The sequence below is a fragment of the Stegostoma tigrinum genome, chromosome 40 (assembly GCF_030684315.1).
Source record: "Stegostoma tigrinum isolate sSteTig4 chromosome 40, sSteTig4.hap1, whole genome shotgun sequence".
Lineage (NCBI taxonomy): Eukaryota > Metazoa > Chordata > Chondrichthyes > Orectolobiformes > Stegostomatidae > Stegostoma > Stegostoma tigrinum.
In genome coordinates, this window is record NC_081393.1 from 899,764 (window position 1) to 926,879 (window position 27,116).

The 27,116-nt window shown below is 47.8% G+C and overlaps 1 protein-coding gene across 6 annotated transcripts in view; it reads right to left on the reverse strand.

Moving 5' to 3' along the window:
- The window catches only part of slc39a14 (solute carrier family 39 member 14), a 39,077-nt gene extending 15,301 nt beyond the window's left edge, over positions 1-23,776 (reverse strand). Inside the window, exons 1-5 of one of the 6 annotated variants that reach the window (XM_059641086.1) lie at positions 23,696-23,776; positions 14,265-14,407; positions 11,190-11,436; positions 8,314-8,500; positions 2,068-2,237 (exon numbers count right to left, since the gene is read on the reverse strand). In XM_059641086.1, the coding sequence (XP_059497069.1) occupies positions 2,068-2,237; positions 8,314-8,500; positions 11,190-11,408 (576 nt within the window). In that variant the 5' untranslated portion in view covers positions 11,409-11,436; positions 14,265-14,407; positions 23,696-23,776. Of the gene's footprint in view, positions 1-2,067; positions 2,238-4,218; positions 4,389-8,313; positions 8,501-11,189; positions 11,437-14,264; positions 14,408-23,147; positions 23,181-23,569 lie in introns of those variants that run through there. The other 5 variants (XM_059641089.1, XM_059641084.1, XM_059641085.1 and 2 more) reach the window with 5 other exon arrangements.
- Between the last annotated feature and the right edge of the window lie 3,340 nt (positions 23,777-27,116).

Consider the following 27,116-nt stretch of genomic DNA (forward strand, 5'->3'; position numbering starts at 1 on the left):
TGACTCCAGACCCACAGCAATGTGGATAACACTTAAATGCACTCTGGGCAATTAGGGACTGCAAATAAATATTGGCCCACACATCCTGTGAATAAATAAAGAAGCACAACATTTGTCCCTCCCACAGCCACACATACATTGCTCCCCACCCCCAAGGAGAGAATACTCTGGGTTCCCATCAAATCTGACTGAATTCCCCAGCTGTTTAAACTGGACCAGAATCGGGTCCTTTGCAGGGCTAGGCAAACAGTGCAGTTGACACTCAAGTCACTGTAGGAGGAGCGATCAGAAGGAGTGGGAGGAGGGTCTGAGGGAGGCAGGGTGGGTCAGGGAGACACCAAGGAGAGTGGGAAGAGGGGTGGGTGGGGATCAGGGGCTGGTCAGAGGGAGGGAGTACATAGTCAGACGTTGGGGGTGGAAGGGGACAGACGGTTAGAGGAACATGGAGAAATGGCTTGGACTGAACAAGAAAGCCCATGGGAGCTGGGCCGGTTTCAGGGGAGTTCTCTGTGACCACAGCAGTTGTTACTTCAATGTCCCCTCACTGCAGCTACTTCAGCGTTTGTCAGTTTGTTAATGATAACGGCCTATAGACTGACCTGGGACCTCAGCAAAGGTGCCTGTCTCCGTGTCTGTGGGCATACTGCTGGGGTCAGAAAGGGGCAGCCTCCAACGGGCTGACCAGCAGGACCCACATTCCACATTCAGCTATCGTGTTCTGGGTCATGGTGGGTTTGCTGGACAGAGGCAGGAAATGGGGCTAGAGAGGTCTCCCTCATTTCCTTGCAGTAAGCTTTGCCAAAGTTGATTAGACAGGGCAAAAGTTCGCTAGCCGTCCCATGTTAAAAACAAACAAAAAAAACTCAATGTAATTACAAAGGTAATACAACCTGATCGTCCCAGTCACATGAAGTCACTTCAAACCACATCTGGGAAGCCAAACAACTGGCTGTCACAGGTCAGGAAGCTTCGCAATGATATCCCCGGTGTCAAATAACGCAAACACAATCAGGAACAAAGGATTTAAATAATTGCAAGCCACAACCTTGATCAATGTGCATGGAGAGAGGGCTTCAGGTTCACTCTGTCTCTCAAAGCTCCATCATCAGATGTTTAATTCGGATCTCTGGGAATCCAAATTGAAAAATGGGTCATGAGATGCAGTGGTAATGTTTCTCCTGTCAGTTCAGGAGTTCAAGTCCCACCTCCAGGGAGATGTGTGAGAACACGTTCACACAGGTTGATTTAAATTTACTTTCTGGCCTTCAGTAACTTTCTGTGCTTGTATGGAGACCAAGCCTAGCATCCCCAGATTCTCTGTGTAAGTAAAGTCTGTCATTGCTGGCGCTGTCCAAGTGAAGCTGTACGTAGCCTGTTCAGGTGCCCCTTATCCTTCCCAAAGTGCACCTTCCAAAACCCACAGGAGGACCACAGCTAAGCCTAACCAATGGTTTCTTAAGGAGTTAGTGCTACTTTTCGTACTCCCTGCCTCTATTAATGAAACAAGGAATCTCATAGGTTGCTTATAACAAATTACAGAGGATGTAGAAGGCAGAGGCAGGCCATCCAGTCCAACCATCCCCTGCTTGTGTTCATGCTGTACTCCAGCATCCTCACATTGGTCCTCATCTAAATCGGTCAAACTAAATCTCTATTCCCAGCTCCCTCATGTACATCTCTAGCTTCTCCTGACATGCTTTCCTAATAGTGACTTCAACCCCTCCCTGGGAGAGAGATTTCCACATTCTGACCGTGTGTGTGTGTGTGTGTGTGTGTGTGTGTGTGTGTGTGTGTGTGTGTGTGTGTGTGTGTGTGTGTGTGTGTGGTCCTATGTACCCATCATCATTGCCGTTGCTGGCTGGCGGAGAGGATTGGGGCTTTGGGAGCTGGGGGCATGGGTGGCCAATCAGTGGACACTTTGGATCTCCTACTGGATCAGGGAGGAGCAAGGCAGTTGAATTGGAGACTCGGTCTGGGCCAGCACTGAAACGGTCAGTAGCAAACACGAACATGAGCTGACTCTCCATGCACCACTGACGCTCTGTGAATTAAGATGTATTACAATACCTCAGGAATGAGCTGAAAGAGGGCGTTAGAGTAGAGAGTGCCTATTGCCAGGGCGATGAAGTACAGCAGCAGTCGCTTGTAAAAGGTTTTCCTCATGAATGGTACCACACTGGCCCCGATCAGAGAGCAGAGAGATATGACTGTCACACACAAAAAACCATAGCCCCAGACTGCCCCCGAGTATCAGTCCGACAGCCCAGGTGAGGACATGGTCGAGGTCCAGGTCAGGGTTCCATACCAGGAAGCAGGAGGCAAATTATTCAACAGAAGGGCCAAAGGCAAAGGAAAGGAGAGGGAAAGCAAAGAGAAACCATTAAACTCATCAATTCATGTCAAATCAGGTCCAAAATGGGACCCTATCATCATCCAGTTTGATTGTTTTCAAGGGCACAGAATATAATGTAGAATCTCAGGTGATTTCTAGAATAACAGTCATCTCCGGCCTCACTTGACAATATAACACAGCCATTGATACTCTGGCCTTTTGGATGAACCCATGAACAGAACTGAAAAAAAGCTACATAGCCAACCCACCATCCCCTGGGACTGTAGCTGGCCTTTCACCATGGATCCACTTCACCAGCTCACTGAAACCTCATTTTTTAAATTGACAATTCACCCTCATCCTTTCCAACTCCCAGCAAAGCCAACAGGCTTTTTGTTGGTTGAGTCTGGGGGTTATGTGTTGCACAATTCCATGACTGTTTGTATGAGGAAGTGTTCGTGGACATTACTCCAGAGCAGCTTGGCTGAAAGCTGAAGTTATATCATTGTGTTCGGCACTGAAAGTACCCTGCTCCCCTTGGTACAGGAGGGCAGAGTTTCTCTCCTCCACCCTGATCAGCACCTTTCCTCACCTTAAAGATCTTGTATATCAGGTAGGAATACAGGTTTACTTCCATGCAACCTGACCTCATCATTAAACCCTTCGAGCTTCTATCTGGGGCCTAAGTGGAGTGATGCCACATTTCCAATTTGCTACTCCATTCTGGACGAGGAAGCCATTATTCCAGAAATCAGATCAGTGCAATGACAGCAAATTGAGAGACAACTGGTCACTGGGTTTCAGTTTGCAAAGTCTCGGTTGCTGTGTTTGAAAGCCAAGATGTTGGGGCAGGCCATAGTGGTGACGACAACGTCAACTGTACCTTCAATCAGAATGAAGAAAAAGTGGCCCCAAGCAGGTTGGAAAATATCAATTTGAATCTTTAAACAGGTTTCCCATGGAGAGTAACACAAAGAGGACTCTACTCTTTGCCATAATGTCTCCAAACCCTGAGGAAACAGGGAATCAGAATGGATTGCTGTTTTCTAATGTGGCCTAGTCGTGTTAAGAAGGGGACAGCTGTGCATCATCTGTGGCCCCACCTTTTCCAATTCCTGACTGGGACCTGGCGAAGCCTAACTGCTAGATCCTTCAGTGGGTGAATGGTTTCCAACGCTGCCGTGCCACATTTTCCAATCTCTCTGACCCCGACAATGATCACCATGCAGGGTTCCAGCAACCGGTGGTGCCCAGTTTCCACCTGGGACAGAGACTCCAGAGCTAAACTGAAACTCAGTGAAACAGCCAGTTTAGATACCATTGTGAGCAGCTTCAACGCTCTGAGGGACTGGATGTCATGGATTCAGTCAATCACCAAGAACTCAACAAATTGAACACAGACCTCCTCCCTTTGAGCTCCCGAGGAGTGACTGAATCCAAATGCATAATGAGATGAACAGCATGCTCCTGAAATTTAACCTCTTCACCTGACACACCTGAAGGTTCAGTGAAGGCTGACTGATTCCAGGATCAGCTCATAGTGACCAATGTGGGGTGCTTTTGACCCCAAGGTACAAGTGCCATGGGGTATGTCATATCGAGGGTCAAACGTACCTATTGAGGTCCGAGAGCAGACTCTGGCACTGCAACAAATTGTTTTGATCGGGAAGCTCCAGAGAGAGAGAGATTTGGCCAAATGCAGTCCATGTGACGCGATGAGCTTTAACACTAGTGTGTGTATAGTGAAGTGGGACTGTGCCTCTCAGAGTGTTGAAGCAAAAAGTGACATTAAGACAGAGTCCAATAGGGATCATTATCCCACAATAATTCACAGCACGTGCCCCATATCAGAATGGGAGGGGGAGCTTGTTGAGGAAGTACTGCACCTCTGGAATCAGCTGGAAAATGGCAGTGGAGAACAATGTGCCAATCGCCAGGGCAACAAAGAAGATCAGGACCCTGTGGAAAGACTGCTTTCGCTGGCACAGCGTGATGCTCACTCCAAGCAGCGAGCTGAGGTTTACCACAGATACACTGAGAAAACCAAAGCCCCACACTGTGCAGTGAAAACAGATCAGTAGAGACATTATTTCAAACGGTATTTCAAACCCAGTTCCACTGCCAGTTAACTCATGAACACACCTATTGCTGCATCACCATCTCAAAGCACATCACAGACAAATGTACAAACAAGGAACTGGAGTTAGACTTTCGGCCCTTCTAACCTGCTCCACCCTTCCACAGAATCATGGCTGATCTCATTTTAATCTCAACTCTGCATTCCTGCATATTCCTGATCATCAAGAAACTATCTACCTCTGTCTTAGATTTAAAAAAGTAAAAATTCTGCATTTACTGACTTATGATGAAGAGAATTCCAAAGATTCACAATCTTCTGAAAGAAAAATGTTTCATCATCATCTTCAAGTGCCCCCTTGTTTTTAAACAACAACCCCTAGTTCTAATTCTCTTACAAGGGGAAATATCCTTTCCACATCCAATTGGTCAAGTCCTTTCAGAATCTTTCATGTTTCTGACTCTTCTTTAACTCCAGTGGATACAGGAGTACCCTGTCCAACCCTTCCTCCAAAGGTCAACCACTCATTCTAGGTATTATTCCAATAAATGTTTTCTGAGGTTCTTCCAACACTTTAACATCCTTGCATATGTCCTGTGATCTTTACTGTACACACAAATGCATACACAATCTCACCAATGCCGTGTATAATTAAAGCATCACCTCCCTGCTCTTGATTTCAATTCCCCTCACAATAAAACATAACATTCTATTAACTGAGGAAGGGTCACTGGACCTGAAGCGTTAACTCTGTTTTTCCCTTCACAGATGCTGCCAGACATGCTGAGCTTTTCCAGCCACTTTGTATTGTTCCTGATTTACAGCATCTGCAGTTTTTTGGGTTTTTATGCTATGAACTTTTCTGATTGCTTACAGTATCTGCAAAGTAACCTTATATGATTTATACATTTTGACACCGAGATCCCTTTGCATCTCAGAGCTCTGCAACCTCTTACTAAATAGATAATAGGCTTCTATTTGTTTTTCCTGCCAAAATTGACAATTTCACACTTTCTCACAATGTACCTCCATTTGTCAGATCATTGCCCATATTCCCTTGTAGATTCCTTAACTCTTGTTCACAATTCACATTCCTGATTATGTTTGTGACATCAGAAAATTTGGGAGATTTAGAACCACACTTCTCTCTCACACTGTGTGTAAACTTTAATCATTTTATGATCCCTGCTACCCATGGGCACTTCCACCCTGATTATCCAATCTCATTGGTCAAAAGCAGGTCGAGTAAAATCTGTTAATATAAAACAAAGAACTGCTGATGCTGGAGATTGAGATTCAAAACAGTCTGGTGGCTCTCATAAAAAGTCACTGGTCTTGAGACGTTAACTCAGCTTTCTTCCACAGATGCTGCCATACTTGCTGTGTTTCTAAAGCAATTTCTATTTTTGTTCAAATAAAACTTACTCTTTGGGTGGTGCCATAACATTCTGGTGTAAGAAACAGCCCTGAAAACATTCAATAAATTTCTCACAAAACCGACTTTTCCCATCTGACTTTTCCAGCCAAAGTAGGTTAAAATTGCCCATGATAATTGCTGGAGCCTTTTGATGATCCCCTCTGAGACTTTCTTCTTGATACTCCTTCCTACCTTGTGATTACTGTTTGGAAATCTGTGCAGGGCACTCACAAGTGACGTCTTGCCTTTATCATTCCTCATCTCAATACAAAGTGCATCTATATCGAAAGTTCCCTGAATCTAAGTCATCACATTCTATTATTCTAGGTCATGACACTCTATTAATTGAGGTTATCACACTCTATTATGCTAACATTATCTTTATTTAGAACAGTCACTCCTCCAACTCCCTGCCCTGCCAACGTGTCACAGACCAGGGCACCCAAATCTACACTTGATCTTGTGAACCAAAGTCACAGGAGAAAAGACACAGAGTCAGCTTCTGTCACTCGAAATGTGGGGAAATTGACAGCATGGCGCTCCCTCAGCACTGACCCTCCGACAGTGCAGTGCTCCCTCAGCACTGACCCTCCAACAGTGCGGTGCTCCCTCAGCACTGACCCTCCAACAGTGCGGTGCTCCCTCAGCACTGACCCTCTGACAGTGCAGTGCTCCCTCAGCACTGACCCTCTGACAGTGCAGCACTCCCTCAGCACTGACCCTCCAACAGTGCGGTGCTCCCTCAGCACTGATCCTCCGACAGTGCAGTGCTCCCTCAGCACTGACCCTCTGACAGTGCAGCACTCCCTCAGCACTGACCCTCCAACAATGAGGTGCTCCCTCAGCAATGACCCTCCGACAGTGCAGCACTCCCTCAGTACTGACCCTCCGACAGTGCGGAACTCCCTCAGCCCTGAACATCTGACAGTGCTGTTCTCCCTCAGCACTGACCCTCCGACAGTGCGGCACTCCCTCAGTACTGACCCTCTGACAGTGCGGCTCTCCCTCAGCCCTGAACATCTGACAGTGCTGTTCTCCCTCAGCACTGACCCTCCGACAGTGCGGCACTCCCTCAGTACTGACCCTCTGACAGTGTGGCGCTCCCTCAGTGCTGACCCTCTGACAGTGCGGCTCTCCCTCAGTACTGACCCTCTGACAGTGAGGCTCTCCCTCAGCACTGACCCTCCGACAGTGCGGCACTCCCTCAGTACTGACCCTCTGACAGTGCGGTGCTCCCTCAGCACTGACCCCGTGACAGTGCGGCGCTCCCTCAGTACTGACCCTCTGACAGTGAGGCTCTCCCTCAGCACTGACCCTCCGACAGTGCGGCGCTCCCTCAGTACTGACCCTCTGACAGTGCGGCACTCCCTCAGAACTGACCCTCCGACAGTGTGGCACTCCCTCAGTACTGACCCTCTGACAGTGCGGCACTCCCTCAGAACTGACCCTCCGACAGTGTGGCACTCCCTCAGTACTGACCCTCTGACAGTGCGGCGCTCCCTCAGTACTGACCCTCTGACAGTGCGGCACTCCCTCAGAACTGACCCTCCGACAGTGTGGCACTCCCTCAGTACTGACCCTCTGACAGTGCGGCGCTCCCTCAGTACTGACCCTCCGACAGTGTGGCACTCCCTCAGTACTGACCCTCTGACAGTGCGGCGCTCCCTCAGTACTGACCCTCTGACAGTGCGGCGCTCCCTCAGTACTGACCCTCCGACAGTGTGGCTCTCCCTCAGTACTGACCCTCTGACAGTGCGGCGCTCCCTCAGTACTGACCCTCTGACAGTGCGGCGCTCCCTCAGTACTGACCCTCTGACAGTGCGGCTCTCCCTCAGTACTGACCCTCTGACAGTGCGGCTCTCCCTCAGTACTGATCCTCCGACAGTGCGGCACTCCCTCAGTACTGACCCTCTGACAGTGCGGCACTCCCTCAGTACTGACCCTCTGACAGTGCGGTACTCCCTCAGTACTGACCCTCTGACAGTGCGGCTCTCCCTCAGTACTGACCCTCTGACAGTGCGGCTCTCCCACAGCACTGACCCTCTGACAGTATGGCACTCCCTCAGTACTGACCCTCTGACAGTGCGGCTCTCCCTCAGCACTGACCCCGTGACAGTGCGGTGCTCCCTCAGCACTGACCCCGTGACAGTGTGGCGCTCCCTCAGTACTGACCCTCCGACAGTGCGGCGCTCCCTCAGTACTGACCCTCTGACAGTGCGGCACTCCCTCAGCACTGACCCTCTGACAGTGCGGCTCTCCCTCAGTACTGACCGTCCGACAGTGCGGTGCTCCCTCAGCACTGACCCCATGACAGTGTGGCCCTCCCTCAGTACTGACCCTCCGACAGTGCGGCGCTCCCTCAGTACTGACCCTCCGACAGTGCGGCACTCCCTCAGCACTGACCCTCTGACAGTGCGGCATTCCCTCAGTACTGACCCTCCAACAGTGCAGTGCTCCCTGGGTTTTAGAAGACTGGAAGTCACTTACCCTCCGAGGGTGTGGGCTTTAAGAGAACAGTGGCCTCATCCTCCTCATTCTCCTGCTTTTCTGCAGCACATGCTCCACTTTCCAGCTGCTGGAGGATTGTTGGACAGATGTGTTTGAAGGTGGCACTGTCTATCCTGCTGTTGTTGTTGAGGTTGTGAATTGCAAAAAGCTGTGATGAGGAAAAGCACTGGATGGGGACAGAAAACATCACCAAGTCACTGTTGTTCCTCTGAACACCCTCCCTGTCTCTCAGCAGCATGCGTCAGACCCTCGTTAGTCTTTTTATTAATTCTTCCCAGGCATGGGCAAGGCCAGCATCTGACTGATATTCCTGATCGCCCTTGAATTGAGTGGCCTCATGGGCTGGCGATAACACAATGGGTCAAATGGCCTGCTGGTACATTGTAACAAATCTGGAAATTTTTTTTGGGTTTCTGAGGGTAGCTGAGACTCAAAAACATTCTGGTGGGTCTAGAGTCTCATGTGGGCCAGACCAAGTAAGAATGGCAGATTTCTTTGCCTTTTATATTTTTCCCCCTCTCACCTTAAACCTATGCTCCTTCAGTTTTGGATTCCCCTACCCTTTGCTATTCACCTATCTCTTCCCCCTCATGATTTTATAAGCCTTTATAAAGATACACCTCAACCTCCACTGCTCCAGGGAAAAAATAACCCAGCCTCTTCTTATAACTCAAACTTTCCAGTCTCAGTGACATTATTGTAAACCTTTTTTGCACCTTTTCCAGTTTAATAACATCCTTCCTATATATGTAGAGACAGAGACTCATTCTCTGCAAACAATGGAATATGATGATAGTGAAAGCCATCAGCCATTCTAACAACAACCGACCTGCATCAATAACATCCTCTGTCATTGGTTCATCATCTCTTACCTGATCTGGTCTACATGTGACTCTAGACCCTCGGGGATGGGGTTGACTCTTAAAAGCCCCATGAAATGCCCCAGCAAAACACACAGATCAAGGTGGGCAATGCGGGATGAGGAACTGTTTACCTTCAGTTTAGGAGTGCGTAAGGATGGCACAAGTGGGAAGCAAGGAGGGGTTCATGAGAAGCAGAATGGGGTGAGTGGGGGTGTGGTGGGGTTTACCTGTGATGATCCTCAAGGGAACAGTCTGAGGTTTCTCTGACCAAAACAGCAAATAGTTCGGGAGTAAATTTCCGAGAGCAGGAACACCGAAATGGGAATTCAGCTTTGGGAGTGCGAAGAAAAGATGGAATCCAGAATCAGGCTCAGTTCCAGCGACTGGCAAGGTTTGGGAGCATTCCAAAATAGGGATTATTCATCCAATCTCAGGGAACCACAAGGACTGGGAGAGAGCTGACAAGGTACAGGAACCAAGCATGGAAATTCAGATTAGGGGATAGTCAAACAGGCAGAGAGTGTGGCAGAGACAGAAGTGGGAAGGAGGTCGGAAATCAAGCCTGGAGGGGCGAATGCTCAGGGGTTGAGTTTCTGTGGGAATGAAAACCAGCTTGGGAGGCAGGAAAATGGTGGGTGAAAAATGGCCCAACAAATCCATAAAGTTGCAGCAATCAGTTTCAAACTTCCATTTGTGTGATGACAGCAGTGAGTGGAATGAAGTCAGCCAGGTGGATCTGATAGAATCGGAGTTCCCTGATTGGACCAGGTTAACAGCCCCAGTCAGAGAGCCCTGGCTGACAGATAAGAACAGGAGTGTCAGGAGGTTCTGTTCGCTCTGAGAGAGCTGGCTTTGAATGAGGCCAGTCCTAAAGTCACAGATTCTCCATGTGTAAATAAAGGGTGACTTGGTGATGGATCCCGACCTCTGTGGAGTTATTTCAACAACGTGCATTTTCTAAAAACAATTCAAGGCACTTGACAGAAAGGATCAGTCAGACAACATTCAACAGTGACACATCAGGGTTGATGGTTAAACTGGCAGGTTTTAAGAAGAATTAGGGAGAGCAAGAGGGAAGGTGTGCAAAGGACCAACAGGGTTTGGGGAATTAGAGACTGAAAGCATACTTACCAATGGTGAGATCATTAAAAACGATACTGTTCAAGACAGCAGTGTTACGGACCAAACCAAACCCCCTCAAAGCACATGAAGGAGGTAGCCTAAACCCTAATTTTTTCTTATTTTATAGGCAAATGCCAGGCTGTGTGTTCTGGATGCGATTCATACAGTCAAACTACCAGACTTGAAGCAAAACACACTTTACTTATACACTATAGTTAAAATACAGACAAAGCTGCACTGCTTAACTGTAATTTTTTCAAAATACTCAAAAAATAAACTATTCATTAACTATTCCAGTATACTAACATCACATAAGCACCCCCTTGGCAAAGGCAAATTTAGTAAAATAAATTGTCTCACAGACAATTCTAGCAGCAGGAAAAGAAACCCGCATTTAGCTGTAAGAGGGACAGGAATCAGAGCTTCCACACCCTGCTTCAAGATCCCAGCAACTGCAGAAAACTAAAACTAAAAATCCTGGTCCTATGGGAACTTGTCACCACCCATTCAGGCTGCTTCTATTGTTTCAACTTTTGTAAAACAAAAAACCAAGTTCTCACTAGCTGTTCATTGGCTTTGAGCAGACCATTTGGCACCTCTGTCTCAACTGTTCTTCATTGGGAGGAAGATACAATACAGCTCTTAAATCCAAAGTATCACCAGAGCAGCATCAGGAGAAGGGTGAGGTAAGAAAGACAGGAAGGGACTGAGGAAGGTCAGGGACATAATGGAGAATATTCACATCGGGATGCATTAGTTCACAGGAAATAAACCAGAGTGGAGAGGTGAATGGGACATTGTGCAAATGAAGAGAAGTCAGGAGGAGGAGCTCAAGGTGACGGACAGCACAAACAGCAGACAGGCTCTCACCTTGGAAAGGTTGTTGGTGCTGTGGCCATGTGGTATGCTGGCACTCCCAACACCAATGTCCAACCGGTTGAGAAGAGCCTTCAGCTGGTGTAGCACAAGGACTTCATTGTCTCCATAGCGTTGCAGGAGGTCATGGAGAAAGGCTGTGGGTAGAATGGTCACATTGCTTTCTGCGGTAGTGACTGAGAGCGGGACACCCAGCAGCAAAAGCAGCCACATGTTGTGATGTTCACCCTAGAGGCGCAGGCTGAGAAAAGACGGAAGGCCAAAGATCAGCACATCACAGTCAGGCATGACCGATCTCTTCACACAGACCAAGGTCAGTCGAAAAACCTTCCTTTGGTACAATACTGAATGGTGGCTAAATTCACAAAGAGACAAAACATCAGCAGAAAACCCCACCACACATGATGAGGTGGGCCACAGAATTCTAGCTTTCAGGGCAGGAAGTGCAAAAACACGCACAAAACAAACTTTTTCCAACTGCCTCAAACAATCCCACGATGTCCCAAAGCACTTTACAGGCAAAGAAGCATTTCTAAATTAAGTCACAACCATGACAAAACACAGACAGGTCGGAGGGTCAGCGCTGAGGGAGCGCCGCACTGTCGGACGGTCAGTACTGAGGGAGCGCCGCATTGTCAGAGGGTCAGCACTGAAGGACAGCCACACTGTTGGAGGGTCAGTGCTGACGGAGTGCTGCACTGTCAGAGGGTCAGTGCTGAGGGAGCGCCGCACTGTCAGAGGGTCAGTACTAAAGGAGCGCCACACTATCGGAGGGTCAGTGCTGAGGGAGTGCTGCACTGTTGGAGGGTCAGTACTGAGGGAGCGCCGCACTGTCAGAGGGTCAGTACTAAAGGAGCGCCACACTATCGGAGGGTCAGTGCTGAGGGAGTGCTGCACTGTGGAGGGTCAGCACTGAAGGACAGCCACACTGTTGGAGGGTCAGTGCTGACGGAGTGCTGCACTGTCGGAGGGTCAGTACTGAGGGAGCGCCACACTATCGGAGGGTCAGTGCTGAGGGAGTGCCGCACTGTTGGAGGGTCAGTGCTGACGGAGTGCTGCACTGTCGGAGGGTCAGTACTAAAGGAGCGCCACACTATCGGAGGGTCAGTGCTGAGAGAGTGCTGCACTGTCGGAGGGTCAGTACTGAGGGAGCGCCACACTATCGGAGGGTCAGTACTGAGGGAGTGCCGCACTGTTGGAGGGTCAGTGCTGACGGAGTGCTGCACTGTCGGAGGGTCAGTACTGAGGGAGCGCCACACTATCGAAGGGTCAGTGCTGAGGGAGTGCTGCACTGTTGGAGGGTCAGTGCTGATGGAGTGCTGCACTGTCGGAGGGTCAGTACTAAAGGAGCGCCACACTATCGGAGGGTCAGTGCTGAGAGAGTGCTGCACTGTCAGAGGGTCAGCACTGAAGGACAGCCACACTGTTGGAGGGTCAGTGCTGACGGAGTGCTGCACTGTCAGAGGGTCAGTACTAAAGGAGCGCCACACTATCGGAGGGTCAGTGCTGAGGGAGCGCCGCACTGTCGGAGGGGTCAGTACTGAGGGAGCGCCGCAATGTCGGAGGGTCAGTACTAAAGGAGCGCCACACTATCGGAGGGTCAGTGCTGAGGGAGCGCCGCACTGTCGGAGGGGTCAGTACTGAGGGAGTGTGCACTGTCGGAGGGTCAGTACTGAGGGAGAGCCGCACTGTCGGAGGGTCAGTACTGAGGGAGTGTGCACTGTCGGAGGGTCAGTACTGAGGGAGTGTGCACTGTCGGAGGGTCAGTACTGAGGGAGAGCCGCACTGTCGGAGGGTCAGTACTGAGGGAGCACCGCATTGTTGGAGGGTCCATGCTGAGGGAGCGCCGCACTGTCGGAGAGTCAGTACTAAGGGAGTGCTGCATTGTCGGATGGTCAGTACTGAGGGAGGGCCGCACTGTCGGAGGGTCAGTACTGAGGGAGGGCCGCACTGTCGGAGGGTCAGTACTGAGGGAGCACCGCACTGTCGGAGGGTCAGTACTGAGGGAGCGCCGCACTGTCGGAGGGTCAGTGCTGAGGGAGTGCCGCACTGTCGGAGGGTCAGTGCTGAGGGAGCGCTGCACTGTCGGAGGGTCAGTACTGAGGGAGCGCCGCACTGTCGGAGGGTCAGTGCTGACGGAGCGCCGCACTGTCGGAGGGTCAGTACTGAGGGAGCGCCGCACTGTCGGAGGGTCAGTGCTGAGGGAGTACCGCACTGTCGGAGGGTCAGTGCTGACGGAGCGCCGCACTGTCGGAGGGTCAGTACTGAGGGGGTGCCGCACTGTCGGAGGGTCAGTGCTGAGGGAGTGCTGCACTGTCGGAGGGTCAGTACTGAGGGAGTGTAACACTGTCAGAGAGTCAGTACTGAGGGAGTGCCGCACTGTCGGAGGGTCAGTACTGAGGGAGTGCCGCACTGTCGGAGGGTCAGTGCTGAGGGAGTGCCGCACTGTCGGACGGTCAGTGCTGAGGGAGTGCCGCACTGTCGGAGGGTCAGTGCTGAGGGAGTGCCGCACTGTCGGAGGGTCAGTGCTGAGGGAGTGCCGCACTGTCGGAGGGTCAGTGCTGAGGGAGTGCCGCACTGTTGGAGGGTCAGTACTGAGGGAGTGCCGCACTGTCGGACGGTCAGTGCTGAGGGAGTGCCGCACTGTCGGAGGGTCAGTACTGATGGTCTACTAATCAACAGAAGAGGGCGTCTCCCGTCGTAGACTAAATCATTACAACCCCTTCCCCTAACACTCTTATTCCTGAATAAAAACTGAAAGAACTGTGGATACTTTAAATCAGAAACAATAACATAACTTTCTGGAAAAGCTCAGCAGGTCTGAGGAGGGGACATAGGACCCAAAACGTTAACTTTGATTTGTCTTCACAGATGCTGCCAGAACTGCTGGATTCTAATTCCTGAGACTGGGGCAATTCCTCTTCACACGGTCGTACTTTCTGCTGGGTTGTCAAGAGGTGCAAGAGTTCCCAGACAAGGTAGAAAACATCCTTCAGCAATTCATTGAACCAGGGCTGACAGTATAGACAGCTGTAGGTAGAAAGATGACAGGCACTATTGAGACAGCACCTTTTATAACCTGTGACGACGACAGCCAATCACTATATTGCTCTGACAAGTCGTTCCTGCAGACTGGGTGGACAGAGCAGAGATAGGTTCACGTGTTGGGCCTCCTGGCACTGTCTGTAGCTGAAATCACTCAGCCTCTGTTCCTAGAAACAGCAAAATTGAGATACATTATTTAAATCATCTGCTCCATGCTGGAAAAACTGTTTGTTTACATACAATATTTCACAACGCCTGCTACTGGACCTGTGATCATATCCTGCAATGATGTGAGCAACTTGCAGTTGCCAGCTGTGTGTTCCCGTCAAACACAACAAACTGTGTTCAACGGTGACATGCATCCCTGACCCGCTGCTGTCAGGTGTCACCTACGTGATAAAAGGAACATTTTGCCCTTAATATTTGTAACCGTTGCACATCAATGAGCTGCAACAGCCCTTTTGGGAACATTACACTCCAGTCTCATGTGACTCACTGTCATTTCATGTATATTTTAACATTAGAGGGAGCTTTATTCCGTATCCAATCCCATGCTGTCCCTTCCACAGGCGTGTTTGATGGGGACAGTGTAGAGAGAGCTTTATTCTAGAACATAGAACATTACAGCACAGTACAGGCCCTTCAGCCCTCAATGTTGTGCCGACCTGTCACACCGATCTCAACCCATCTAACCGACACTATTCCATGTACATCCAAATGCTTATCCAATGACGACTTAAATGTACCTAAAGTTGGCGAATCTACTACCGTTGCAGGCAAAGTATTCCATTCCCTTACTACTCTCTGAGTAAAGAAACTACCTCTGACATCTGTCCTATATCTTTCATCCCCCAATTTAAAGCTATGCCCCCTCGTGCTCACCGTCACCATCCTAGGAAAAAGGATCTCCCTATCTACCCTATCTAACCCTCTGATTATTTTATATGTTTCAATTAAGTCACCTCTCAACCTTCTTCTCTCTAATGAAAACAGCCTCAAGTTCCTCAGCCTTTCCTCGTAAGACCTTCCCTCCATACCAGGCAACATCCTAGTAAATCTCCTCTGCACCCTTTCCAAAGCTTCCACATCCTTCTCATAATGCGGTGACCAGAACTGTACACAATACTCCAAGTGCGGCCGCACCAGAGTTTTGTACAGCTGCAGCATAACCTCTTGGTTCCGGAACTCGATCCCTCTTTTAATAAAAGCTAAAACACTGTATGCCTTCTTAACAGACCTGTCAACCTGGGTGGCAACTTTCAAGGATCTGTGTACATGGACACCGAGATCTCTCTGCTCATCTACACTACCAAGAATCTTACCATTAGCCCAGTACTTTGCATTCCAGTTACTCCTACCAAAGTGCATCACCTCACACTTGTCTGCATTAAACTCCATTTGCCACCTCTCAGCCCAGCTCTGCAGCTTATCTATGTCTCTCTGCAACCTACAGCATCCTTCGTCACTATCCACAACTCCACTGACCTTAGTGTCGTCTGCAAATTTACTAACCCATCCTTCTACGCCCTCATCCAGGTCATTTATAAAAATGACAAACAGCAGTGGGCCCAACACCGACCCTTGCGGTACACCACTAGTAACTGGTCTCCAGGATGAACATTTCCCATCAACAACCACCCTCTGTCTTCTTTCAGCAAGCCAATTTCCGATCCAAACTGCCATATCTCCCACAATTCCATTCCTCCGCATTTTGTACAATAGCCTATTGTGGGGAACCTTATCGAACGCCTTGCTGAAATCCATATACACCACATCAACCGGTTTACTCTCATCTACCTGTTTGGTCACCTTCTGAAAGAACTCAATAAGGTTTGCGAGGCACGACCTTCCCTTCACAAAACCGTGCTGGCTATCCCTAATCAATTTATTCTTTTCTAGATGATTATAAATCCTATCTCTTATAATCTTTTCCAACACTTTACCAACAACTGAGGTAAGGCTCACTGGTCTATAATTACCAGGGTTGTCTCTACTCCCCTTCTTGAACAGGGGAACCACATTTGCTACCCTCCAGTCGTCTGGCACTATTCTTGTAGACAATGTCTAGCCCTGTGCTGTGACTGTCCTTGAAGTGACTGATGGGCACAATGTGGAGAAAGCTTTATTTCTTATCTAACTGGAAGGCACCTCATGCACTCCACGTGCTCTGCATTTTGGAAACTTGGGAAAGATTTTAAAATGTTGATGGTGGAATTGATCTTTGTGGAACAGGATGTTTTTGTGGGTTTTGGCCCAGTCACAGATTTCAAGTGACAACATGCCCTGAATCAACAATGTCAAATGTACTTTTATTTGTTCAACCTTGAATTTATTTAGTTGCAATTTCTAAATGGATAAAACTTATCAAGAGTACACACTACAATGGTATTTTTGGCTGATTTTCGGACCCACAGGTTGTACTTGACTTCTTGCCTTACACTGCATGGTCCACACTAACCTGTCATGACATTCTACTCTAAATCCCTGACCATCTTAAAGAGATACCAGGCCCTATGCTACCTTCCCCTTGACTTATTTGGCAGACAGCGCACAAAAGGCATTAACTCACACTGGGGTACTGTACTGGTGGGCAAAGGCCTGTCACAGCATTTTCATTTCATCACTGGCCATTAATTACCCATCCGTAATTGCCCAGAGAACATTTAAGTGTCAACAACATTGCTGAGGGTCTGGGGTCTTGTTAGGACAGACAAAGGAAGGACAGCATCTTGCTTCCCTTAAGACCAGCAAAACACTGAGTGCTAATACTTGTGGGGACAGGTCTGTCAGTGAATAACACTGGGTTACAGCACTGATGGGGACAGGTCTGTCATTGAATAATTATATAATCCTGGGGTACAGTAGCGGTGGGGACAGGTCTGTCACTGTGTAACACTGGGGGACAGGTCTGGTGGGGACAGAGCTTTCACCATATAACACTGGGGTACAGTATGGGTGGGGGACAGAGCTTTCACCATATAACACTGGGGTACAGTACTGGTGGGGTCAGAGCTTTCACCATATAACACTGGGGTACAATACCGGTGGGGGACAGAGCTGTCACTGTGCAACACTGGGGGACAGTGCTGGTGGGGACAGGTCTGTCACTGTAAATAACTGGACTCCAGTACTACTGGGGACAGAGCTTTCACTGTATAACAGTGGGGTACAGTGCTGGTAGGGACAGGGCTGTCACTGTGCAACACTGGCAGACAGTGCTGGTGGGGACAGGTCTGTCACTGTAAATAACTGGATTCCAGTACTACTGGGGACAGAGCTTTCACTGTATAACAGTGGGGTACAGTGCTGGTAGGGACAGGGCTGTCACTGTGCAACACTGGCAGACAGTGCTGGTGGGGACAGGTCTGTCACTGTAAATAACTGGATTCCAGTACTACTGGGGACAGAGCTTTCACTGTATAACAGTGGGGTACAGTGCTGGTAGGGACAGGGCTGTCACTGTGCAACACCGGGGTATAGTACTGGTGGAAGCAGGTCTGTCACTGTATAATAATGGCGTAAAATATCACGTGAGGGTTGTTCTGTCACTGCATAACATTAGGGTACAGTACTGGTAGAAGCAGGTCTGTCACAGACTAACCCTGGGTTACTGGTGTTGATATGACTGTCTTGTGTAATCCTGGGTATACAACTGGTAGGAGCAGTGTTTGGGACTGGTCTGGTAACAGCTTGTTTACATTGGGATGTCGTGCTATTTATCAGCTGATGCTGGGAAAGCTTGGACTGTCAAGGCTCTGACAAATACTTTCCCCAGCCTGGTCATTACTGAGCATGATGAGGTGTGATGGTGAAACCACCAGAGTTACAAGACAGAGACAATGTTGTTCTACCAGTCTCATTCGGCTCGCCAACATATTGCAAAGTGCTGTATGGCTGACAAGTCATTACTATACTCGACTGACGGTGGTTTTCCAAATGTGGACAGGGTCAAATGGCACTCAGCCAGATCTCTCTCATACACAGCAATGTGAAAAAGCAGACCTGACTACAGCTATGTAGGTTATGAGATAATTATAGACTTGCCAGGAGCTTTGTCTCATTGTCAAGACTGAGTCTACCAGTGTGAGACTGAGTGAGTGTTGCATAGTCAAAGTCCCATATTTCAGACGAGCTACTCAACTGTGGACGCACAAACTCAGAAATCAGGAACAGGTCCTTTGAGCCCAGTTCACCCTTACAATCATGGCTGATCCAAGTGCTTTCTCAGTAAATGAATCCATGGACATTGTTCCAGCTTCTCCTGTGCTCTGGTAAATACTGAACCTTTAAATAACATCACCAAAACAGCTCCTCTAGTTATTATCACATTTGTGAGAGCTCGCTAACTGCTCATTGCCAGCCACAACAGCACTGGGTATAAAATACTTTGGGAGGTCCTGAGACAGTCAGTGACCTCTCCAGACGCCACCAAATACTCCAGTTCAGTTACAGACTAACAGCTATAGAGCTGTGCAGTATGGAAACAGACCCTTTGGTCCAACTTGTCATGCTGACCAGATATCTCAATTAAATCTAGTCCCATTTGCCAGCATTTGGCCCATATCCCTCTAAACCCTACATATTCATACACCCATCCAAATGCCTTTTAAATGTTGTCATTGTACCAGCAAGTCCTGCCCTGGTTTGCCTTTCCAAAAAGCAGCACCTCTCATTTATGTAAATTAAACTCCATCTGCCACCCCTTAGCCAATTGGCCCATCTGATCAAGATCACATTGTATTCCGAGATACCTTCTGCGCTGTCCACTACACCTCCGGTTTTGGTAGTCAACCAGCACACTGCCAAGGAATACAGCTTGATCCAGAATTGATGGTCATGACAAAAGTCCAGTTCATGTTTCCTGAAGTGTTGCCATAACACTCCCTCAGGGCTCAAGAAACAACAAGAGGTGAAGGGTCTAGGCCCGAAACGTCAGCTTTTGTGCTCCTGAGATGCTGCTGGGCCTGCTGTGTTCATCCAGCCTCACATTTTATTATCTTAAGAGGTACAATCTACCGGCTTCACACTTTAATTAAACATCTCAGCAGCGGTTTGGAAACTCTCTGCAGCAGCAGTCTTCTCTAAAAAGAATTTAATTCTTAGTTTGCCCTTCCCCACCTACTTTGTATCGAATGAACTGCATTCAACAGTGATGGCCAATGCTTTCTCAGCACTTTGTTCATTCAGGTGAAGACTGTCAGTGCGTAAACAGAACTCTTCTCTTCACATTCACCTACAAATTACATCAAACTTTCCCGAGACAGGCACAGCACAGAGTTAGATACAAAATAAAGGTTGGGCGGGGGGGGGTGGTGTGTGTGTGGGGGGTGGTGGTGGTGGTGGGGGGGGCAGTGTGGTGGTTCAGTGGTTAACAATGCTGCCTGTAGTGTCCATGGATGTGTATATTACGGGACAGGTGTAGGTGGGATCCTGTGAGGGTTAGTGTGGATTTGTTGAGCCGAAGGGTCTGTTTCCACACTGTCGGGATTCTATGATTCTATCGCCATTAACCACCGCCACAAACTCTGTTCACTTGCAGCCAAGTCCATCCCTCACTGTGGCAACAGTTTCAGAAAAAACAAGACAGTTGACAAAATCAGTGCCCAGCAGGAAATCCAGATGAGTTTCTGAGCACAGTTCTCCACCATTCTTGTCACCTAACTCTGAACCACAGTTGGCTGCTATTGCCAACTAGCCATAAGTTGTGACCTTAAGACAAGAGTGCTGCTGTGTTCCTCCTATCTGTATGAACTTGAATTCACCTGAAACTCCACTCTACCCTCATTCACAGCAAGTCCTGTTCACTGGGTAACACTGGAATCTGCCTCAACAACCACTTTCACTTCAAAATTTCATCCTCATATTCAAATCCCTCTGCAGCTTCCTGCCAAAACAATTTCCCACCTTCCTGTCTGCTATAATCGTCCCCGCTCCAACTGCCATAACTTACAGGATGTGAGTGCTGCTGGCTAGGCTAGCAATATTTGACCAACCCTATACATCTTGAACTGAGTGGCTTGCTCAGTAATTTCAGAGGGCAGTTAGGAGTCATCCACATTGCTATTGAGTCAGACACAAATGGCAAACTCCTTTCCCCTGAAGGGCATTTATGAAGCAAATGGGTTTTTACCACAACTAACACTGGTTTCACAGACATTTTAGAATTCAAATTTCACTACCAACAATCAGTCACAAACAGTGGCCCTGTCTTTGGGAAACTGGTTTGAAAATGCTGGATGTGACTAACTCAATTTCACAACCTCTCCTCAATCGAGACAGCAAAATATAGATCTCTGAGCAGTGGTTTCTCCATTTGCTCATTTACATCCTCTGAAAAAGATGAAAATGTTATTACATGTAAACATTTCACTGAAGCACATCAATCTCAATTCTGAACTCAACATATGCAGACTTGTCCCCAGCAGTATTGGACCCCACTGTTACACAACGGCAGACCTGGCTCCACCAGCACTGTACTCCAGTGTTAACAGTAGCAGATCTGTCCCCACCAGCACTGCAGCCCAGAGTTATACAGAAACAGACCTGTCTCTACCAGTACTGTGTCAAGTGTAGTGCAGTGACAGACCTGACCCCAACAGTACTGCACCCCAATGTTATACATGATGAAGACCTGTTTCCACCAGGACTATGTACCACTGTTAGACAGTGTCAGACCTATCTCCATCAGTACTGTACCGCAGTGTAATGCAGTGAAAAACTTGTCCCCACCAGTATTGCTCCTCCCAGTTTTCTACACTGACAGACATGTCCCCCACCTGTACTAAACCCTGAAATAATTCCATGAAGGCTAGTATCCCATCATCGAGTCACCCTTTATTTAAACGTGCATATTACAGGACACTGACACAGCTAGTTCAGAGCCGGCTCCACCAGTGAGGTGAACCCTGAAACTCCTATTCGTAAGTCAGCCAGGACTCCCTGATTGAACTAGATTAACAGCCCCAATCAGGGAACTCACATTCTATGAGATCTACCTCACTGACATCATTCCAATCACTACATATCTCAGTGTTGCACAGCAACTGCTCTGTCCTCACTCATGTTTCACAGTGACAGATCAGCCCCCCCACCAGTATTGTACTCCACTGTTATACAGTCCTTGACATATAAAACTTCGATACAAATGGGAAGAGGCTGGGATGCACTCCCTGATCCTTGCCATAGCTGACCAGTAATAACCTACCAACCTGAGAATGACCCATTTAATCCCACTGTCTGTGATCTGCAGTGCATGGTAGTATATTTCCTCCAATCCCACACAATTTAATTCTGTTTTCCAGCCTCCTCTGAGGCACTTGAGCAGCAGATTTCTGGAAATCTCAGTACAAAATAACACCCACTAGTTTCCCCTGAGTGACTCTACTCAGAACATCCTCAAAAAACCCTCTCCATCCAGTCTGTCAAATAATGTTTCCCTTTCACAAATCCATGTTGACCCTGTTCAATCAGGCAATGATTTTCCTACTGTCCAATAACCACAGTTTATAATCAATCTTCCCAAAGACTGACAGCAGGCTAACAGCTCAGTAATTCCCTGTTTTCTCTGTCTTTCTCTCTCCTTTCTTCAGAAATCTTCCAATCTCAGGTACCATCAAATAAGTGAATTTTGAAAGATAGTCACCTTTGTATCTACCATCTCTATAGCTGAATATTTCAGCACTAGAGAGTGAAGGGAATCAGATCCCAGGGATTTATCCACTTTGAGTTCCATTTATTTCTTCAATTCCACTTTTGCACTGATCCTAATTTCCTTCAGTTCCACACTCTCACTAGATCTTGGGTCTTCATTATTTCAGAAAGACTGCTTGTATTATCCTCTTTGAAGGCAGCCACAAACTGTTTAGCTTCTCTGTTTCCAATGATACTTTCTCACATTTCTGCTTTTCACAGGTTGACACTGATCTTTTCTTATCTTTTTCTCATTTAATGCTTGGGTACATGAGCTCAAATTGCAATGTGGTAGCTGGTGGGATTTAAATCCATTTGTCAATTAGAAACTGAAAGCAATCTGAATCATGGTGAGCACGCAGACAACAAGTATTGTTAAAACCAATCTATTTCATTTCCTTCTTAACAGGAAATCTTCCACCCTTACCCAGCTGGACCTATGTGACTCCAGAACAACAGTGATGCAGTTCACTTTTAACTGCCCTCTGAACTGGTCTAGCAAGCCATTCTGTTCAAGGACAATGCTAAATGGGCAACAAATTGCCCTCATTGGTGACACCCACAACCTATGAAAGGCTAAATAAAAACTCTGTCAACAGCACACTGGGCAGATGTGTTCTGAATTTGTGTTCAGGATTCTGAAGGGGCTATTGAATTTCAAACCTTTGGACTTAGAATGTCGGGGAGATTTGGAGTTGGGCAAAGACAGCCTATGCATCTACTATAATCACACGACACTGAAGTGAGCCAGCAGCCAGCCTCACAGAGAGATGTTGTCAGAAACTACAAAGCTAAAAGCAAGCCATGAGATTAGTACAGGCAGAAGAATGACAGCAAACAACAACCTTTAGTAACTTTCAAGAAATCATAACCCGTATCATACATCGGCCAGGGCTGGAATGAAAACAAAATCCAAATTCAGCCACATGCTGGGCAGTCGACAGAGCAACTTAAGATTGTCAATAAAACTGCGTCGACACAGCCACATTAACAACATGGGGTTAGGTACAGAGTAAAAGTCTCTTTTCACTGTTCCTATCAAACACTCCCAGGACAACAACATTTAAAAGGCATCTAATGAGTATGAATAGGGAGACTTTAGAGGAATTTGGGTCAAATACTGGCAGTTGGGACTAGCTCAATTTATGAAATCTGGTCAGCACGGACGAACCGGACTGAAGGGTCTCTCTTCTTGTTTTATAACTCTATGACACGTACAGCTCGAGGTTAGAAACAGAGCAAAGCTCTCTCTACATTGTGTCCGCGTCCTCTTCCAGTCTGTGACCTTCCATCTCTGTCAATCACTCCAACACGCCTGATTCCAGTCTCCCACGCTCTTATCCTTCCCCTTTCCCATCGTCGCTTTTCTGATCTCTGCCAGAACCGAGTTACTCATTGCTTTCTCTCTCTCTCGGCACCGATATCTCAATTACTCCCTCTGATCCCATTTTCTTCCGATTGCCCTCTGTGCTCGATCCGAGTCTACGTGATCCCTCTCTTTCCAATCCCCGTCTTTCTCTGATCCCGGTCTCTGAGAATCCTTCACTCTCTGATCCCACTCCCCTTTACTAATCCAGTCTCTGTCCTTGTCTCCCTGACGCGTGTCTCTGCTCGCCCGGAGCCGGCGATGGAGGCCTTACTGAGGACAGCGGCGTTTCTGACATCTCACGCTTGGATCTGATGGCAGGGGGCTTTAAAAGAGGGTGTCTAACTCTGTCCACAGGGAGGGTCTGACCTTGCTACGATCTTTCTCCGGGACTGGTTACCTCTCTGCTCCAGGATCCCCCTCTCCCGCCGACAATGTGTCACTTTCAGACAACATCGCTAATAATAGACCAATGACAGGCCTGCGCCAGGGACCCGCCCCGTTAAAGGGCCCGCATTCCGGGAAGCCCACTCAAGCCCCACACCTCCAGACATCCATCCCCAGCCATAATGGGAACTTCCGTGATGCCAACTCTATCATAAGCTAAAAGAAGGTTAAAATTCAAACGGCATTCAGAATCCAGAAAAGCACACAGAGGGAACAAAAAGAAATTACTGGAAAACCTCAGCAGGTCTGGCAGCATCAGTGGAGAGAAAGCAGAGTTGAGACAGAGGCATGTGGGTGTTCTTCAGCATGAAACACAAAGTATGAGCAGGCCGATGGAGCAAGCTGGGCCCGCCATTGCTCAGGGGATGGAGTTTAAAAAACAGGGAACTGCTGCTACAACTATACAGAAGATTGGTGAGGCAACCCCCTAGTATACCATGTACAATTTTAGCTACCAAATTGCAAAAAGGCAAAAATCGCAATAAACAACTGCACCTCCCAGTCGCAAACCATTTCCACTCCCCCTCCCATTCTCTTGATGACATGTCCATCATGGGCCTCCTGCAGTGCCACAATGATGCCACCCGAAGGTTGCAGGAACAGCAACTCATATTCCGCTTGGGAACCCTGCAGCCCAATGGTATCAATGTGGACTTCACCAGCTTCAAAATCTCCCCTCCACCCACTGCATCCCAAAACCAGCCCAGTTCGTCACCTCCCCCCACTGCACCACACAACCAGCCCAGCTCTTCCCCTCCACCCACTGCATCCCAAAACCAGTCCAACCTGTCTCTGCCTCCCTAAACTGTTCTTCCTCTCACCCATCCCTTCGTCCCACCCCAAGCCGCACCTCCATTTCCTACCTACTAACCTCATCCCACCTCCTTGACCTGTCTGTCTTCCCTGGACTGACCTATCCCCTCCCTACCTCCCCACCTATACTATCCTCTCCACCTATCTTCTTTTCTCTCCATCTTCGCTCCGCCTCCCCCTCTCTCCCTATTTATTCCAGAACCCTCACCCCATCCCCCTCTCTGACGAAGGGTCTAGGCCCGAAACGTCAGCTTTTGTGCTCCTGAGATGCCGCTGGGCCTGCTGTGTTCATCCAGCCTCACATTTTATTATCTTAGATTCTCCAGCATCTGCAGTTCCCATTATCACATTTACTCGCATTAGCGGCTGTTTGAAAAGGACTGATTCCTTTTTTTTAAAAAGTTCAATACGTTAAGCCTTTAGTTATTAGGGTTTAGAAGATGCTTCCATTCATAGGGGAATGTAAAACAGGGGCACATGGTGACAGAAGTGAGAGGCTGGGGATTATTTAAAACTGAGCACATCTGGAAAACTTTGCCTAAAAGAGTTGTGAAGGCTGCATCTCTGGAAGTATTTCAAGGTGGTTGAAAGTAGAGGCTTCTGGTGAGAACACATCGAGAACACTGAGACCAGAATTGATCCTGTTTATTTCCAAAACAATTCCACTGGAGACATTTGACAGAAGGTTCACTTGGATGATCCCTGGTATGGAGGAATTATCTTACAAGACAAAATTAAACAGGTATGGATTCTAATCACTGGAGTTTAGAAAAATGAGATGAGCTCATTGAAACATGGGGTTCCTGAAGGATTTGACAGGGTAAATGCTGACAGCACTTTGCTACACATGGGAGAGCCGAGAACCAAAGGACATCGTTTCAGAATCTTCAATGCTTGAAAGACAAAAAATTCAAACTTTCCACTATCATACATTCTGGAGTCTCTCATCTCTGGTATCATTCCTGTAATTCTTCGATGCACCTTCTCCAAGAACTTTGACACCTTAACAGCAACTTATACTATGTTTATAACTTCACTGCTTTGATAGGCTATACTTCTCTGTATAAAACCACTTTAGGAGCTTTGTAAACTGTTCATGTTCTGTTCACCAGAGATAATAGGATCTGCAGATGCTGGAGAATACACGATAACAAGGTGTAGAGCTGGATGAACACAGCAAGCCAAGCAGCATCTTAGGGGCAGGTAAGCTGACGGAAGGGTCTAGGCCTGAAACATCAGCTTTCATGCTCCTAAAATGTTGCTTGGCTTGCTGTGTTCATCCAGCTCTACACCTATGTTATGTTCACTATTGCTTTGTGAATCCTACTTCCATATTGGAAATCTTGATTTTAAGCACATTTCTGCTTCCACAAATGGAACAGAAGTAATTTCTTCTAAGCTGACTCTTTACAGGAACCAGACTACTGTATTGAAAAAAAAGCTCGCTGTTTGCACACACTCAGAACTGGATCAATCTCTGGATCAGTGATAATGGGAACTGCAGATGCTGTAGAATCCAAGATAACAAAGTGTGGAGCTGGATGAACACAGCAGGCCAAGCAGCATCTCAGGAGCACAAAAGCTGACATTTCGGGCCTAGACCCTTCATCAGATGATCAAACAATTGATACAAGAGGGTAGGAGAATCTGCCTACCTACATTTGGATAGTACGTTGGATTGTTACTCAAAATTGACAAGCCCTTTAAAATCACTGAAGTGCTTTGTAAAATGCAATTGTTAATGCCCAGTAGCCTGCAGAGGAGATTTACTAGGATGTTGCCTGGTATGGAGGGAAGGTCTTATGAGGAAAGACTCAGGGACTTGAGGCTGTTTTCGTTAGAGAGAAGAAGGTTGAGAGGTGACTTAATTGAGACATATAACATAATCAGAGGGTTAGATAGGGTGGATAGGGAGAGCCTTTTTCCTCGGATGGTGACGGCAAGGATGAGGGGTCATAGTTTTAAATTGAGGGGTGAAAGATATAGGACAGATGTCAGAGGTGGTTTCTTTACTCAGAGAGGAGTAAAGGAACGGAACGCTTTGCCTGCAACAGTAGTAGATTCGCCAACGTTAAGTACATTTAAGTCATCTTTGGACAAGCATATGGACGTACATGGAATAGTGTAGGTTCTGGATGTGAGTTTGCTCGCTGAGCTGGAAGGTTAGTTTTCAGATGTTTCATCACCATTCTAGGTAACATCATCAGTGAGCCTCCGATGAAGCGCTGGTGTTATGTCCCGCTTTCTATTTATCTGTTTAGGTTTCCTTGGGTTGGTGATGTCATTTCCTGTTCTTTTTCTCAGAGGGTGGTAGATGGGCTCCAAATCAATGTGTTTGTTGTTGGAGTTCCGGTTGGAATGCCATGCTTCTAGGAATTCTCGTGCGTGTCTCTGTTTGGCTTGTGCTAGGATGGATGTGTTGTCCCAATCAAAGTGGTGTCCTTCCTCATCTGTATGTAAGGATACTCGTGATAGCGGGTCATGTCGTTTTGTGACTAGTTGATGTTCATGTATCCTGGTGGCTAGCTTTCTGCCTGTTTGTCCAATGTAGTGTTTGTCAC